The 14,892-nt window shown below is 55.3% G+C and overlaps 4 protein-coding genes across 4 annotated transcripts; 2 read left to right on the plus strand and 2 right to left on the minus strand.

Moving 5' to 3' along the window:
* Window positions 1–270: 270 nt before the first annotated feature.
* Window positions 271–1,247, minus strand: LY79DRAFT_665076 (uncharacterized protein; the record flags this gene model as incomplete). The annotated part of the gene is made up of 2 exons (XM_060563004.1): window positions 271–629; window positions 1,235–1,247. The coding sequence occupies 2 exons, from the start codon at window positions 1,245–1,247 to the stop codon at window positions 271–273; spliced, it is 372 nt and encodes a 123-aa protein (XP_060419972.1).
* Window positions 1,248–1,590: 343 nt separating this feature from the next.
* Window positions 1,591–3,042, plus strand: LY79DRAFT_139125 (uncharacterized protein). Its single transcript, XM_060550941.1, has 2 exons — window positions 1,591–2,187; window positions 2,422–3,042. Exons 1-2 carry the CDS (start codon window positions 1,780–1,782, stop codon window positions 2,896–2,898), a joined length of 885 nt encoding a protein of 294 aa, XP_060419973.1. The 5' UTR covers window positions 1,591–1,779; the 3' UTR covers window positions 2,899–3,042.
* A 1,563-nt stretch (window positions 3,043–4,605) lies between these two features.
* On the minus strand, window positions 4,606–5,617 carry LY79DRAFT_139118 (uncharacterized protein). Its single transcript, XM_060550940.1, has 2 exons — window positions 5,576–5,617; window positions 4,606–5,428 (listed from the first exon to the last, which is right to left on the minus strand). Exon 2 carries the CDS (start codon window positions 5,282–5,284, stop codon window positions 4,775–4,777), a length of 510 nt encoding a protein of 169 aa, XP_060419974.1. The 5' UTR covers window positions 5,285–5,428; window positions 5,576–5,617; the 3' UTR covers window positions 4,606–4,774.
* A 4,627-nt stretch (window positions 5,618–10,244) lies between these two features.
* On the plus strand, window positions 10,245–11,182 carry LY79DRAFT_139191 (uncharacterized protein). The gene has a single exon (XM_060550942.1). The coding sequence runs from the start codon at window positions 10,450–10,452 to the stop codon at window positions 11,137–11,139; it is 690 nt and encodes a 229-aa protein (XP_060419975.1). The 5' UTR covers window positions 10,245–10,449; the 3' UTR covers window positions 11,140–11,182.
* Window positions 11,183–14,892: the final 3,710 nt, after the last annotated feature.

Consider the following 14,892-nt stretch of genomic DNA (forward strand, 5'->3'; position numbering starts at 1 on the left):
AATGGTGCATACAAAACCCCAAGTGCACATATTAGAGCTACAGGACAACATACCATGTGGTACGATACGCGAGAACGATGACACACTTGGCCTTCTTGAAGCCTCTGAGTCACTTGACAGACTGTATTGCGCGAGATCATTCCTGAACAGAAACCACATCCTAATTACTTACTCCACGATATAAATGACGTCTATACACACACCAAAAGCATATGTCCTGGAATATATCGTACCCAACTACCCCTTATTCCCCAAATCACACCTTCCCCCTTAAGAAACCATCTGCATCACCTTCTTATCCTCTTCAGCCAGTCGCCGAATCTCCTTCCGAACTTGAAATGCCGCTCCAACCCCGCAAGCAGCAAGAACGACGACAGCGGAGACCACGGCGGCGACGACCAAGAGAGGGTCCATGACTCCGTCGCCCGCCCGGTCCCGTCGCTGCCCGCGGCCCGTGCTGGTATATCCGCGCGCCCCTCCTCCCGTCTCGGCGCTCCGCTCCGCTCCGCCGTGCCCGAAACCCGCGTCTCGATGGTCCTCGTCCTGCTGAGGGTGACGTGCCCGGCGGATCGCGGCGGGGTCGGGTCGGGACACATTGACGGGCCTGTCAAGCGCTTGGGGGCGGGGGCCTGTGTGCCAGGAAGCGCGATGGTTAGCAAGCAAACCTAAAGCGGATGGTGACGATGTTGATTGGTGATGATGGAACCCGGCCTTCCTCTCGAGGTGCTCTGCGTTTTTGTATAACCCAGGTGTATTGTATGTATTGGTACAGTTGGAGACTTGTTCTTCATCCAGTCATCGAACCCGCGCAGTCATATATACGCCCTCTCGCAAACAAAGCAGCCCCTCGCCCCTGAACAAGGCCGCGGGCACGACACAAACGTCCACAAAGGAGAACGAACCTCGCCTTCTCTCGCCCTCTTTCCATCCATCCCTTCCATCTCCTTCCATCAAGGCCTCGGGCTCTTCACACACAACCAACCCGTTTCTCCCGGGTCATTCTGTAACAGGCTCCCGTCCTTCCACGGCAGGCGCGCGACGCGAGCAACCTCGTCTCCGCGTCTGTTTACCTTGTTCATCCAGCCGACTCTCTATTCTTATTTTCCTTTTCTTTCCCTTTTGCTCTTACACAGTGGTTGTTTGAGCCTGCCCGACTTTTTCCCTTTGGGGCCTCGACCGAACAAGGCCGATATCCACGCGCCTTCCCTCCTCAGCCGCAGCCCCTCCAACTTACACTCAAAAGCCATTATTTACCTTACTCACCTGTACACACTTGCGTCTTGCGTTCACTCAAGATTGATATATTCTCGTGAGCTCTCACTTGAGACCTGAGAACAGAGCGAGATATATAGCACGTCAGGGCCCAGACCTTTTTGAGGCGCGAACTGCGTTCTTTCTCCTTTTGCACTCGCAAACAAACAAGAGAATAACAACAACGACAACAACGAAACTCACCCTGCAGCTCCATTGGTATGTGAACAATTCCTCACCAACCTTCACTCAGTCTTATCTAGAATACTGACAATCTCACTCTCACAGGTCCTTGAGTGAAAGATCTTGCACTGTTGGCATTGAATATCAACAGTTGGTTACCTGACTTTTGTCTTGTAATCAGCAACTGGCTACAACTCGCACACTGAGACTCACCTCACTCACAATACGGCCTACGTCAGTGACGGCAACAATTCAACACCTCGAGACTCACCTAACCCCATCACGCTCACACGGCACTCAAGACCGCTCTCAACACAAGCAACAGCCTCTCTCTCACTCGCCAAGATGGCTGCCGCTCTGAGATTCACCTACCTCCCCATCATCCCCTCTCCATCCCCAACCCCAACCTTCATGATCCTCACCCACACCTCTATCGTCCTCACCGCCGACCGGGTCCCCTCGATGACAACTGTCGTCAGCCTGGGCCCGAGAGCGGCCTCCTACACCACGGTCTACGTCACCCCAACCACCTCGGCCCCTGAGGAGCCCGAGCACCGGGACCCCGTCTACGGCGACCTCACCTGGTCCTACGTCGTCCTCATCTGCGTCCCCTTTGTCGTCCTCGCCGTCGCCCTGTACAGCAACCACCGCGACCGCCATCGCCGCGTCTCCAACCAGGACATCGAGATGCAGTCCTTCCAGAAGTTCTGGTTTCCCTGGCGCGAGCTCGACCCGGGTGAGGTACCCAACGAGGTAAGTAGACCCGCCGCCGCCGCCGCCCGAGGCCTCAGCCGGAAGGAACACAGAGACGCGTGGCACCCCTCCGACGAGGACCCCATGCCCCCCGTGACCATCTACAGCGACCCGCCCTCCTGGGGCCGCCGCCACTCGTGGTGGGAAGTCGCGGCCTATCATTCGGCCTACGCGAACCCCCTGACGCCCCAACGCAGAAGACAAGCAGCGGTCGCTGACTACTCCGACAAACAGATCTACGGCCGAACCGGGTCCCGCCGCAACGCGGACCCAGAGGAGCTCACCAAAGTCGACGACGAGACCGCCAGCGACAACGACTCCGTCACCGCAACGACCGGCCGGGCCTCTCCAGATATCGGCCCCTGGATCAGCAGTGTCCGCGGCGGCGGCAACACCGAGGCCGCTAGCCCGAACCCCTGGGCCGCCCACATCCCCTCGTACTACGGCAACCTACCCCTCCCCGTGTCCCCCGTCTCCAAGCCCTCTCCCTCTCAGGGCAACGGCGCCACCGGTGCTGGCTCGAGCAACACGGTTGAGGCGCAGGTCCAGGCCGAGATCCCAACGACTGTCCAGCGCCGCGCCGACCGAAGCCGCAACCGCTTCGACCTCTCCTCCTCCGAGGACGAGACCGGTGGTCAGCCCGCCGAGCCGCAGCACTCTTACTACGCCGACCCTAGCACCAGAGCCGGCAAGCGGCCCGTCAAGCCCTAGAACAGCGACGACGGGCGAGACCAGGTCGATGGCCCGGACGTGGCGGTAATCGCAGCTGGAACTTCCGGTACCTCTACCGCCGCCGCCAAGTCCGGATCGAAAGCCAAAGCTGGGGCTGAGGCCAGACCTGGAGTCAGCTGTGCAGGCAAATTCAAATCGGGAGGTCGTGCTGAATCATCACGCTACGCCTCCTCGTCGTCCTCCCCCGCTCGGCGCCCGATAGCCGACAGCCCCTCTTCTTCCGGGGCATCCCAGCAACCCGCCACTGCGGCAACGGAGATCGGGCGTCAGCGCCATCGCAGATCATCGCCCAACGAGTGGCCCCGTGTCTGCTCCGGCTGTGGCCAGGTAGGGTAGGTCTGTTCCCCATCAGCGCCAAGGTACGGCAAAGTGGTGTGCGGAACGCGTGCGAGAGGAAGCAAAGTTCGGGAAGGAAGCAAGGTTCGGGAAGGAAGCAAGGCTCGGTAAGCGTGCGGTGGAGGGGGATGAACAGGGTTGCCGGCGAGATGGGCTTTGATCGCTTTGCAAGAACTCTCTGGACGAAAAGTAACGGCCCCTGCGGCCCGTCTAGGCGACTTAGCTTTCCATGTCAGAATGCTGGAGTTCATCGTCGATTTACGCATCAGGGTCGACGACGATGCCACCCTGTTCTTTTGACTGAGACAGGTAACATACATGCCCTCTGCCCATCTTAGTATGGCACACCTTTCTAACATGTGCGTGTGGCTTCATTATAGTTTAGTTCCCTCTTGGATCTTGGATGAGATGGAGGGGCGGCCGAAGTTTGTTTGCGTGTAGAGCGAGGATACTGGTACAGTACTGGTACCTAAACTATTACTGTTGTGGGAATAGATCGGGATTCGGCACGTATCTGTGGCTTTTTTTTCTTTTCCCCTTTCACAATGGTTATGGCATGAATGTGATCGCCGATGTGGACCAGCTTTGTATGTCAGCGCTCATCTTTTGATGGGGGGAGATGGGGTCTACCCTAACGAATGTGTGGAGTTTCATGTCATCGCTTTAGCCAAAATGTTAATGGGAAGGGTGACCCATGTCTAGACATTCAATGAAGACCAAGATCGAGTATGAAAGATGTGTGTAAGCGAAAAGAAATGATGAGGGATGAGCCGTCAGCCAGAGCGCTTCTTGACTGCGGTGTCCCTGTGAACTCTTTGATTCCCTTGCCAAACACCCAAATGTATGGAGTGGCCGTCTAACAAAAGGAGGACAGTAATATCCCTTACAGTACACCATTTTCCTCCCAATTCGCAAGTGGTGACGCAACTACACACCTTTTCCCCCCAAGACTGCAAACGTTCCCCAAAACCGTTGTACATCAAAGTGGTGGTACTGTTCTCCCAGCGAAGAATCGACATGTAGAAGCCCTGCTCTTGCGGCACACGCAGAGGCTCAACCCGTACTCCGCGACTCGTAGCCCTACTGCCCTTTCGTATATTATGACCCAGGGAAAAACCCTCTCGGCAGGATACCGAATCGAAAAAGTGCCACTGCTTGCTCGCTAGTAATCGATTGTCCATGCCCTGACTCCGAAAAACGCCTGGTCGTAATTATGGTGGCCCATTTTCCCTGTGATTGATGACACGAACCGACAAAAAAGAGAATATGAGGCTGAAAACCACCCGATGTGGCCTTTGGGTGATCGTAAAACAAAGTTGTTGTATATGATACAAGCTGAAGGGAAAAGCGGCTCAAATGTACGGCATCGAAAGTAGTAGTGGTGGGGCCGGCGGCGGCGGTGGTGGTGGTGGTGGTGGCGGGTGAATGCCTTGGCGAGCATTCGATATATGTATCGGCAGAATGGTGAGAAAGATCTCAAGCAGACTTCTGTTGGAAAGTGGTGCGAAAGGTATTTCCCTCAGTGGCTCTTATTAGAATCGCCCCAGATGGGTGCGCCCAGAGGCTTGCTGACGCCGAATCCCACGCCAACACCGATACCGATAATAAGAAGGCCGATTGCGACCTTCATGATGATGCGGTTCTTCTTGCTCATGCGGGCCATGCAGGCGCAAGAGCCACGGTCACGCTTCGCAGCCTTTGCCTTGGCCTTCCAATCCTGCTTGCCGGGCCATATCGTTGGGCAGTCCTTTGTAGTTGTGATGCTCTTCATGGCGTAAGGGTCGGTGGATGACGTCGTGGTGATCATAGCCTCAATATCCGTATCAAAGGGGTTATCGTTGCGGTACGACCGCGGGGTAGAGAGATTGCTGTCACGGGGCATCTCCAAGCTCTTCTCGGGAGTCGAGGCGACGGGAGTCAGGTTGCCGGAGGTGAGGCCATCGGAGAGTTTTGCGTACGCTGCCTTCTCGGGGAGGGCGACGCTGGTGACCTGGTGGTGGACAGCCACCTTTTCCTGCGGGACGGCCATGGGTGCGGAGGGGATGTTTTCGGCGAGACTAGCTAGGCGGGCTAACAATATGTGCGGTCACAGTATCGTGTCGAGGAGTCAAAAGAGCTCGGTGTCCCGAGGTGTATGATCCAAGAAATGGAGAGAACAAGCGGTTGCCCAAGTCTATCAAGGAAAAGACGAGTTAGTCAGGGCATGACGAGGTCGAGAAGTATGAATCGGCCAGAGAGGCTGGGGGAAGGAGGCAAGGCAGGGCAGGAATTGAGATCAACAGGATCCATCCAATCGACGGGAAGAATTGGGGTGACGTACATCAGAAGATACCCCCGAGAGGCAGTCTGGAATGGAAGGAATGGAGAATGACAGCGTCGGCCGACGGGGGAGTAGTTTTCGTGATGGAGCAGTGACCTGATATCAAGCCGCTAGAAAGGTTCTGTGCAAGTACCAAGCCGAATTGTCTTTTCCACGGGCAGGCGGGTAGTGGAATCGAAGTCTTCGGGGTAGGGAGGGTCGGTATGGTGATGTCAACCTGGCAATGGAATGAATGGTGGTTGGCGGCAAGTTGTAAGGAGCGAGGCACGAGGCGAGGAAAGGGAGAGATGGAGAGAGGCGAGTAGAGGGAGGAGGGGGAGCGAGGTAGAAGAAGGGTCCTCAGAAGCAGAAGTAGCTAAGTATCTGTCGGAATCTCGTCCCAGCCTGTGGTGGAAGTGAAGAGGAGGGTGTTTTAGCCTAGCGAAGGACGCGAGAGAGGGAGAGGGAGAAGCAGCGAAGACGGGACGAGGATGGCGAATTGAACGACGTTGAAACCAGAAAGTGTCGGCCCGTTTGACAGCAGGGCTTTTGGCTCGACCTTGGGGGCTTGGCGGACTTGTTGCAAAGCTGGACCCTCGAAGACAAGACACGGGCGGGAAAGGAGTGGACTGAGAGGAGAGAAAGCGTGCAGGCACGGGGGTGTCACGATGGTTTTATTACACCAGGCATAGCGATTGCGCGTGTGGGTTTTGACAGAGAGAGAGAGAGAGAGAGACAGATGGGAGACATGCACGGGATGGAGGAGAGCAGCACGAGTGTGGTGTGGTGTGGAGTCTACAGACAAGCTGATAGTGTCCCCCCCCTGTCAACCCGAGAGTACCGTGCACGATACCAGCGATAACAGCAATAAACCTTATATCCTAAAGGCTGTAGGTTCAAATCCAGTTCAAGTCCAGTTTTCTTAGATTTTTTTAATTCCAAAACGGCTCCGCCGGGGAGGGTTGGAATGGTCTAACCCACCCTACTTCCTACGCTGCGCTCCGGGTCGGGATGGGCCAAGACCATCCCTTTTGCCTCTAAGATAGTTGTGTTATCACCTGAATCCACTGTCTGCTGGACTCTGCATAGACCAGTGTGCACGGTACTCTCGGGTTGACAGGGGGGGGACAATATCAGCTTGTCTGATTCCTCTGTGGTGTGAGAGGGCGATTTGATGAGTGACAGACATGGGATGGGCGAGATTGTGGATGTGCATCGCTCAGGGAACACCCGGTACGTATCGGTACGTATCTCTCGGTTTGCTCCTGCGTACGGAGCACCTACCGTAGCTACCATTCTACCCAGGGGGAGGTTATCAGCCTACGTAGGTAGGTACCTAGGTTAGGTAGTGTATCTCTGTACTAGTATCCGTAGTAGTCACGATAATGGGGTACGTACCGCCTGCACTTGGCAGATGGGCCGATGAGAGACCAGAGAGGTCTGGGACCTAGCCCGGGGAGAGTGCCAGACGACTGGGGGGGAGGGAGTCCATGTGGAGAGTTACTGGGGGTGAGAAGAGTTGAATGGAGCCAAGATTGTGCGGTACAGCCTTGGCGGCCGGGGTTCTCTCTCCTCTCTTGGCATACGACTGTGCCAGTGTACATTAGGTACAGTATTTTCCCGCCTCTTCTCCCGTCTTTCCACTGCCCGTCGTTTTCTTTGCGCGCGCGCGCGTGTGTGTGTCGTGAGGACTGTATCTTCATTTCTCTCTTTCTCTCCCACCAATACGTACCTTAGGTAAGCCCCACCAGCCAAACGAGTGCTGTGGCTCTCGGTCTAGCTGCGACACCAACCCCAACACAACACCAGTAGGAACCAGGCAGATAGACAGACAGACCGGGTGTTGATGCAAAGTTCACATCTACTGTAGGTATTGTTTCCAGTGCAGGGCCTAAGGCTGGAGCTTGGGGCACTTGGGGTTTAGGGCTAGGCGGCGGCAGCGGCGAATGCGTCGAGAAGCCGCACGCACTGATGTCCAACGCACTTCCAGGCCGCGCGTGTTTCTACTTTCTACTCTTCTTTCCTTTTAGCGTTTCGCTTCTTCGCCTTATTCGTTTTCGTTTTCATTCCATAATCATCTTTTTTTTTTTTCTCGTCTTCCCCTTCCTGTTGTTTCTTTCTTTCTCTTTGGTCGTCCAAAATACACACTAACGGTAGGTTTGCGTACCTACATAGTAATGATGTGTTCACCGATACTGCAAAGCCCGTAAATCGGACTGGGTCAAGTACGTACCACTAGCATCTCTTTGTCGGTTCGGTAGGTGGTGGAGGCGCATCCCCTTTTCCAGATGAGTGGGCCCATGCCGTGTGGGCCAGCAGTGATTTTCGAAGCCAACCAGCTGGACAAGGGTCACGGGTGGTGGTTCGTGGAATCGGTTGGGGCTCATGGTTTGTTCGAGGGCGGACGGGTCCATTATTGCAATCTTTGGTCGAGTCATCTCAGCGGCGCAAGGCCCTCCGTCCAAACCGCACGAGACCGGCGGCATCCCGCAGAGCGGTAGCATCAGCCAGCAACAGATCCCGTCGGCCGTAGACGGGATGAAAAGAAGGGAGCCAGCGGTTGACGGGTCTGACCGTCGCGCGACCATGGCACATGTCCGTGACAAAGGCAGCCGGCCACTACCTACCTATCTACCTATCTACCTAGGTATCTAGGCAGTAAGTAGTTCCACTACCGGTATGTGAACTCTCCACGGGGCCCAGCATTGGAACTTGCCAGGCCAGGCACCCCGCCATGCGCCGTCGCTAGTGCAAGGCCGACAGAGGCTACATTCAGCTGTGTGTTTGCGGGGGAACTACACTCTCTTCGTTCAGCTTGTCGCCAGGTCGTCGAGGAAGGCCATGGTGCCTAGGTGGGTTGTTGGGTGGACTGGAGGCGAACAATGGGTGAAACGGAGCCGCCTTCGGCCCATCGACTCGGTTCGGCGACGATGACTGTAAACAGACCCAAGACGATGCTAGGCTAGACCAGCAGCGAACGACCTTGTCAGTCAAAGCATTAGGAGAAAAGGCGCGGCAGCCGGCTGGAAGAGGAGGACAAGTCGGACGGCGACCACGCAGTCGATTCCACGTTGGTTCTACGGAGCACGGTTGTCTACTTCCTCAAGCCCCTCCCCCTTCCGCGGTCTTCCTTCCTTTGCTTCATGCGGGTCTTTCTGCTACTGCTACTGCTCCTGCTCGAACTGGGGGAAGGAGATACCTAGATAGATCGATAGCTCAAGGAGCAAGAAAGAACTACGCACCTTCCCTCGCACCTGGAAAGAAGGTTGCAGTACGTACCTACCTACTACCTAGTACGGATACTCTTACAGCGATTGCGATGGGTTGGTTCGCGCTATCCGTACCACAAACAGGAACCATCCTGGTCATGGTGCTGGTGGTCCTGCCTTGCTTGGATGAGCAAGATTGTGGGTTCTGGTCACCTCAGCATCTGCGCTGCTGTTTTTGGCCCTGGCTTCCTTTCCTCTTTTTTTATGAAGACCACAAGCGGCAATCTCATCTCCATACATACACCTCCCCTCTTATTCTGATTGGTTCATCTCGTTCCTGGCTTGTGGGTGTGGTGTCGTCGACTGTCGAGCGGGTGGCAGGACCCATCTTTGCCTTTCATGGTTAGTGCACATCTTTGCATAAGTACGTACCGCTTGCCCATACCACCACACCACACTCAATTCATCCTGCAGCAAGCAGGGGGATTCCATTCTCCAGCCAGCGAGCGCATATCGCCATCCATCTCCTTCGATCAAGCTCCTCTCTCTCACTCCGGCGCATTGGACAGGTACGTGGATTTTGCTGCCCCCTCATCCTCACATGAATGCCTGCCTAATCGTCCCTTCCTATTAGACTTCTTACCCAGCCACTGGCGCCGACGCCGCAGCGTCCCTTTGTCGTTGTTGTCGTCGTCGTCGTCGCCGCCGTCAAGAAGCTTTCAGCAATGCCACTCAAGTCTTGGTCTCGTCTCCTCCTGTCTAACTACCTACACTACGCCCGCGTCAGTCACCAAACCAAAAGACGCCACCACCACCTCCACCACCTCCAAGCCAAGCCACCGCCGGTGACGAAACACTGGAATTCTTGCCGTTTCCGTCTTTTCCACGCCCATCGACGCGTTACTAACCTCGAATCCGCAATATGCTGGCTGGTCTGGTGCTTCTTATCCTTTTCTCACTCAACTCATCCCGAGATGAGGGAATGTCGACTGCCTTCTCCCGCTTCTGGCCTGGCCTGCAAGTGCAAGCTAGGCTCACCCATCTGTCGCCTACACTTACACCCCCGGGTCCTATCCAACATAATCTATACTCGTCCTAGCCAGTAAAAGAGGACCAGACCAAGTCGGCTCCCTCTCTTGCCTACCGTACGTCCTGGCAGCAGCCTGGGCTGCAGCAAGTCAGGACCATTGATTGCATTCTGTCCCGGCGTATTGGGACATCTATTTTGATTATTATGCCTGCCGCCGGTCCTCTCGCACACTCGTATTGTTGACATGCACGCTCAGTTCCTTACTGGTTCTTTTCGGCCATCCGGCCGAGTCCCCGTCCGTTCATCGGCGTCTCCATGGCGGCATTTACCTGTTTCTTCCTCCCCACAAATACCCTTCCATCCGGGCATCTTCAACCGCATATGCTCCCAAATTGAAATCATGACCGACAATGCTGCCAATGCGTCCCCTGTCTTGTCACTCCTGGCTTGCCAGGCTCCGTCACATCCAAGACCCATTCATAAAGCTTGCGGAACAACCCTGGAGCTAACATCAGGTCAGGACTCTGGATGATGCAGACAGGACCCATTCTTGACTTTACCGCCTGTCTCGCTTACTGCGTCAACTATGGTCCTCCCGGAGAGACCCCTTCTCCCTGCGTCATGGCGGATACCACACACATTGTTTCTTTTACGCCATGATGAGGAGCGAGACAGAACAGATTACGCCGTTGGCGGTCGACCGTTGCGGTGCCGCTGTCTGTGTCGCATCTCAAATTTCGCATCCATTTTCAAATGAGCTGCTTGGAACTGAAGCATTACCGCATTTTGTTCTCGCAATCGCGCTGTCTGCTCCGTACAGACTACGCAAAATCTGGCCGGCAAAAACGAGGGGAAAGAAAGGCCCCTTTTCTGCGCGCCGACATACAGCAGTTCGCAGTACATTCTCGTCGTCGCCGACTGTCCAGGACCACAACTTCGCCACTAATGCAAGGCACATCCAACCACGGTCCACTCAGCTCACACCTTTTGACTTTTCCAGAACGACCCCTATCACGAGAGAAGCCCAAGCGAACCTGTGGTTCAGTGCGCGCTGTCACCTTTCACTCTGTAGCCCTGCTGCTCGTCGCGGTCCTGCGGTTTTGCCCTCTTGTCGTCTGCCCAATCCCCCCGCCCCCTTTTTGCAAAACCACGATGACGAGCCGGAAGACTACGAGATAAGCTTGCATCTATTGGGTCACTTTTCCGTCTCTTGGCTCTCGTGGCCAACACAACACAACACAAGCCTATTTATTCGGGGCCACACTTCCACCTTGTGCGGCTGGCCTGACGCGGCCTGCATGTGCATTGCAATGGGAAGTGGGAGGACGTGCCAGTCATCATCGTGAATCCCTCTGCTGTGCCTCTCAGCGGTCAAATATCCCGGACTCGCCCCCACCGTGTTGCTTCTGCCGAGGGCAAGCATACGAGTCGGACTAACATGTCATCTGCAAAGGGGCAAACAGATCGTCCCTCATTCGTCGTATACCGTATCGTCGTCCATCGTCGCCCAACTCGTGGCGCACTTGCCTCCACACGAAGAAATGCACGCAGGCTTCACCACAAACGGAACACCAGCGACTCATGCACGCACTGGCGGGGTTACCCTCGCGCCATCCCATCATTGTGCGCGCCCACTTCTTCAGATTTTTCATCTCATCCCAGAACAGTGCGCGCATGCGAATGTCCCAACCCGAGGGTCAGAAGTAAACATTCTCCAAGGTGGGATGGGATACGGACTCCGAAAAACGAACTGATGCGTTGGACTGAGGCGCTGCGTGACGGTTCAAGGTTGCAGCAAGAGGGGGAAGCTAAAAAAAGAGCCAAGCTCATTTGCCAAGCTGTATGGCTGTGGCTTGCTAGGGGGATAGTTGCGTGGTGGCCGGCCCTTTCACGGCGTCGACGCCTGGCGTGGAATGTCAGTTGGATGCTAGTGGAATGCTACCGGTAGTAGGATGCCGCCGTCGTGTTCTAGCGTCGGAGACCAACGAGCTGACCGGGTAGCCTACGAGTTGACGTCGTGGACGGACCAGAGGGTTGCTTGCCCCTGATGGCACAGACGCAAAGACATGATGGCACTTGTTCGAATGCCTCTCTAACCCCATCCGGGCCGGAAATGACAAGACTGATTGCGAAAAGTGAAAAGAGGTGACGAGCGTTGAGGCATTGCAACCTCGACGGATGTGAGGAAGGGTTTAGCCTAGGACGGAAAACCCGCCAGACGGGTTGCGTTCGGAGGGGAGGTAGGGGGGTCCGCCTGGTGGACTGGACTTGGCTGGACTAGACTGGGGGATGCCGACGGTTGGCTTGATCTGTTGTCTCTCGTTCGCGCTCAGTCCACAATCTGGCATTTTCTCCGCCTACTGACGCAGTGAACCAAACGATGAGAAACCAGGTGTCCGAGTCGTGCTGCCTCAAGCTTCGGTCCAGCTTCACTTACTGCTGATCTTGCGGCAGAGACTGGTTTCCCAATTGGAGAGACGATAACCGAGCATCAAACCTCCCCGCCCCCACGTGCCGTGCCCGATCGAGACGTGCTATGCAGTTCTAGCTCGCTGCTTGAGGTATTTGTATATCTCTCTCTATCTTTCTCACTCTACACGACGTGCAGGCGAGGAGGGGTAGACGCTGGACCGGCTGATACCGGGCAGACACTCAAAAACGACAAGAGCGTGGCCTGCGTTACGACAAGGGTTGTTACTCGTTCTGGAACAGACAATTTGAGGAAAGATATCATCTGCACCATGCATCACGAACCACAAGCTTTGGATGGCGTTCTTTCAGCTGTCCTTTCTCCCTTTCTCTTTCTCCTTCTCCCATATCTCCACCCCCCCTCCTCCCCAGTTGTATGCATCTGAGGGTCGGCACATACAGGTAGTTAGACGAGGTCAGCAGGAGGAGAGGTTAAGAACCCTGTTTGCGATTCTTCCATCTGCCATATGCAGGTTGGCGATATCGGGCATCCTCCGGCTCCCAACTCTTCCGTACGAGCGGGTTTCGCGATTCGATGCTGCCGCGGAAGTATCTCGCGCCTGCGGTTACTTGTCGCTCTTGCGAGTTGCTGCTGCTAGCGTTTTATCTGAGCTCGTTCGCGCAATGCAATACGAGGAAGTGGATGTAGTAGGCAAGATGCTTGCTCGTGACGAGTCAGTCAGGTAAACCCCCGCCAGTCTTGCGGAGTCTTTCATCCGCCAAGTCGGCAGCATGGTTCCTATGCCCTGTGTCTGATTTTCCGCGGCACAATATCCACGTGTGGTGATTGAAGGGAAGTGGAGAGGGAGGAAGAGAGAGGGGGGGGGGGGGGGGGGGGGGGGGAGAGAAAGAGAAACCAAAGGCATGATGCTTCCCACCGGCTCGTAACTCCAACGCTGAGACCGTTTCGGCAAGATAAGTGAAATATTGCTAGTGTCTACCATGTAGATCCTGGCGTCGGAGACGCCGCATCGTAACCCCCTACAGCTTGGGACGCGGAGGGGTTTGGGATTCTCTGCCGGCGGCCCGCGGGCACGGCATTCGAGGGGGGGAACAAGCAGGTGCCGCCACACCCGGGCCCGAGTGTCAGCTTTGGACGGAAGGGGCCTTGCCTGAATGCTTCTGCCGCCCGGCTCGCAGGGCGCCGATAGATGAGGCCGTGGTCGGTGCTTAGAGTTCATGATGGTGCTTTTTTCTTTCTTTTTTCCTCCCCCTCCCCCTTTTGGCTAATACGACCCGAGCTGAGCCATGCAGGGTCCAAGCAAATCAAATCACCACGATAAAAAAAGATTAAATAAAAATGAAAAGTTTGCCGGAAATAGGCCCCCAGACGTAAGCCGCGCGCAACAGCCGCGTGTCATCGATGGACGCGGTCGTTCAGAATACCTTGCTGCCAACTTGCGTCTCAATGTCCGTGATCTAAGAGTTCTTGGCTCGCTTTGTATGTTTTTCTTCTTCTTCTTCTTCTTCTTCTTCTTCTTCTTCTTCTTCGTCTTTGTGTTTGATGTCCGTTTGCTGTAGAGAGAAATACTGAAAAGGGGCGGCACCGGCACTCGGCCGGTGGTTTCCATCCGGGCCCCGGCTCTGTGTGTGTATGTGTGTGTATGTCCTGGCGGCTGGTCCGCAGATTTTGCTGCGGCTTGGTAAACCGTTTGCCGCGATCCTCAAATAAGTGACCGGTGGTGCTGTGGAGCGCAAACGTTATTGTAGGTTTGGCAACTCCCATGCTTTGAGATACCGGGCGTCGCCTGCTTTCGATAACAATAAGCTTAAAGCGTAATCTAGACTTTAAGTCAACGATGTTGACTCGACTTCCTTTGCTCCCGCCTACTCCACAAGTATAAGAAAGATTGACAATCCTACTTGTGCATATACGCAAATCTAGAAACCTAGAGTTCAACCCCGGCACGGAAAGAAGAAGGGAGGAGGACGGAGCGACATACAACAGACCGACAGTTTCGCCTCACAGGGTGGAATTTTCGTCCTTCCGGACTTGGTTTGAACGACAGCAACGAGAAGGCGAGATTTCCTCTACAGATAGGTGTGTCTATCATGCGGGACTGCACGATGAACCCACACAGTCGGTTTTTAGGCAAACTATGAGTTGTTATCAAAAAGGCTATGTCTCAAACACGGTCACCCTGCAAATATACAGAACGAGCACCAGAGCGAGACTGGGGGGAGGCTTTGCTCCCTTTCACCGCACTATGTCGATGGAATCATACGCCGCTGGTTCCCGAGATCTACGGAAACGAACGTCCACCAGATGTCTTCAAACACCGCTGAAGCGGAGCGCTGCGGAAAGGGGACTCGCAGTCTCCGCTACAAGGCTGGGGAAAAAAATGGTTCAAGGCACGCCGTACTCGGTCGGTGTGGTGATACCGCTGGCAGGAGAGAGATGGGGGTTGACACTGTCGTGTGAACAAGTCTCAGATGAAGTACTTATACTGGTCAAGGGGGGTGGGGGTCCAACATGTTGTTGACATCAATGTTCATTGACGTCTATTGCAAGTCTCATGCCATGCGGAGCTCGAATCCCGTAATGACCGCGCCAACGTGGCCGTCGGTCTCTATCTCTGGAATACATGGGCAAGACTTGACCAGCCCGCGACGGCGTCTGCCTTGCAAAC

Source organism: Colletotrichum navitas (assembly GCF_030913465.1).
Source record: "Colletotrichum navitas strain CBS 125086 chromosome Unknown LY79scaffold_2, whole genome shotgun sequence".
Classification (NCBI taxonomy): domain Eukaryota; kingdom Fungi; phylum Ascomycota; class Sordariomycetes; order Glomerellales; family Glomerellaceae; genus Colletotrichum; species Colletotrichum navitas.

What these genes read in the sequence shown, in the direction of transcription:
- LY79DRAFT_139118 (XM_060550940.1), bottom strand. Translation starts at nt 5,284, where the DNA reads ATGGCCGTCCCGCAGGAAAAGGTGGCTGTCCACCACCAGGTCACCAGC.
- LY79DRAFT_139191 (XM_060550942.1), top strand. Translation starts at nt 10,450, where the DNA reads ATGATGAGGAGCGAGACAGAACAGATTACGCCGTTGGCGGTCGACCGT.
- LY79DRAFT_139125 (XM_060550941.1), top strand. Translation starts at nt 1,780, where the DNA reads ATGGCTGCCGCTCTGAGATTCACCTACCTCCCCATCATCCCCTCTCCA. An exon ending in CGGGTGAGGTACCCAACGAG is followed by an intron (nt 2,188 to 2,421) that starts GTAAGTAGACCC and finishes TCCGACAAACAG; the next exon opens with ATCTACGGCCGAACCGGGTC.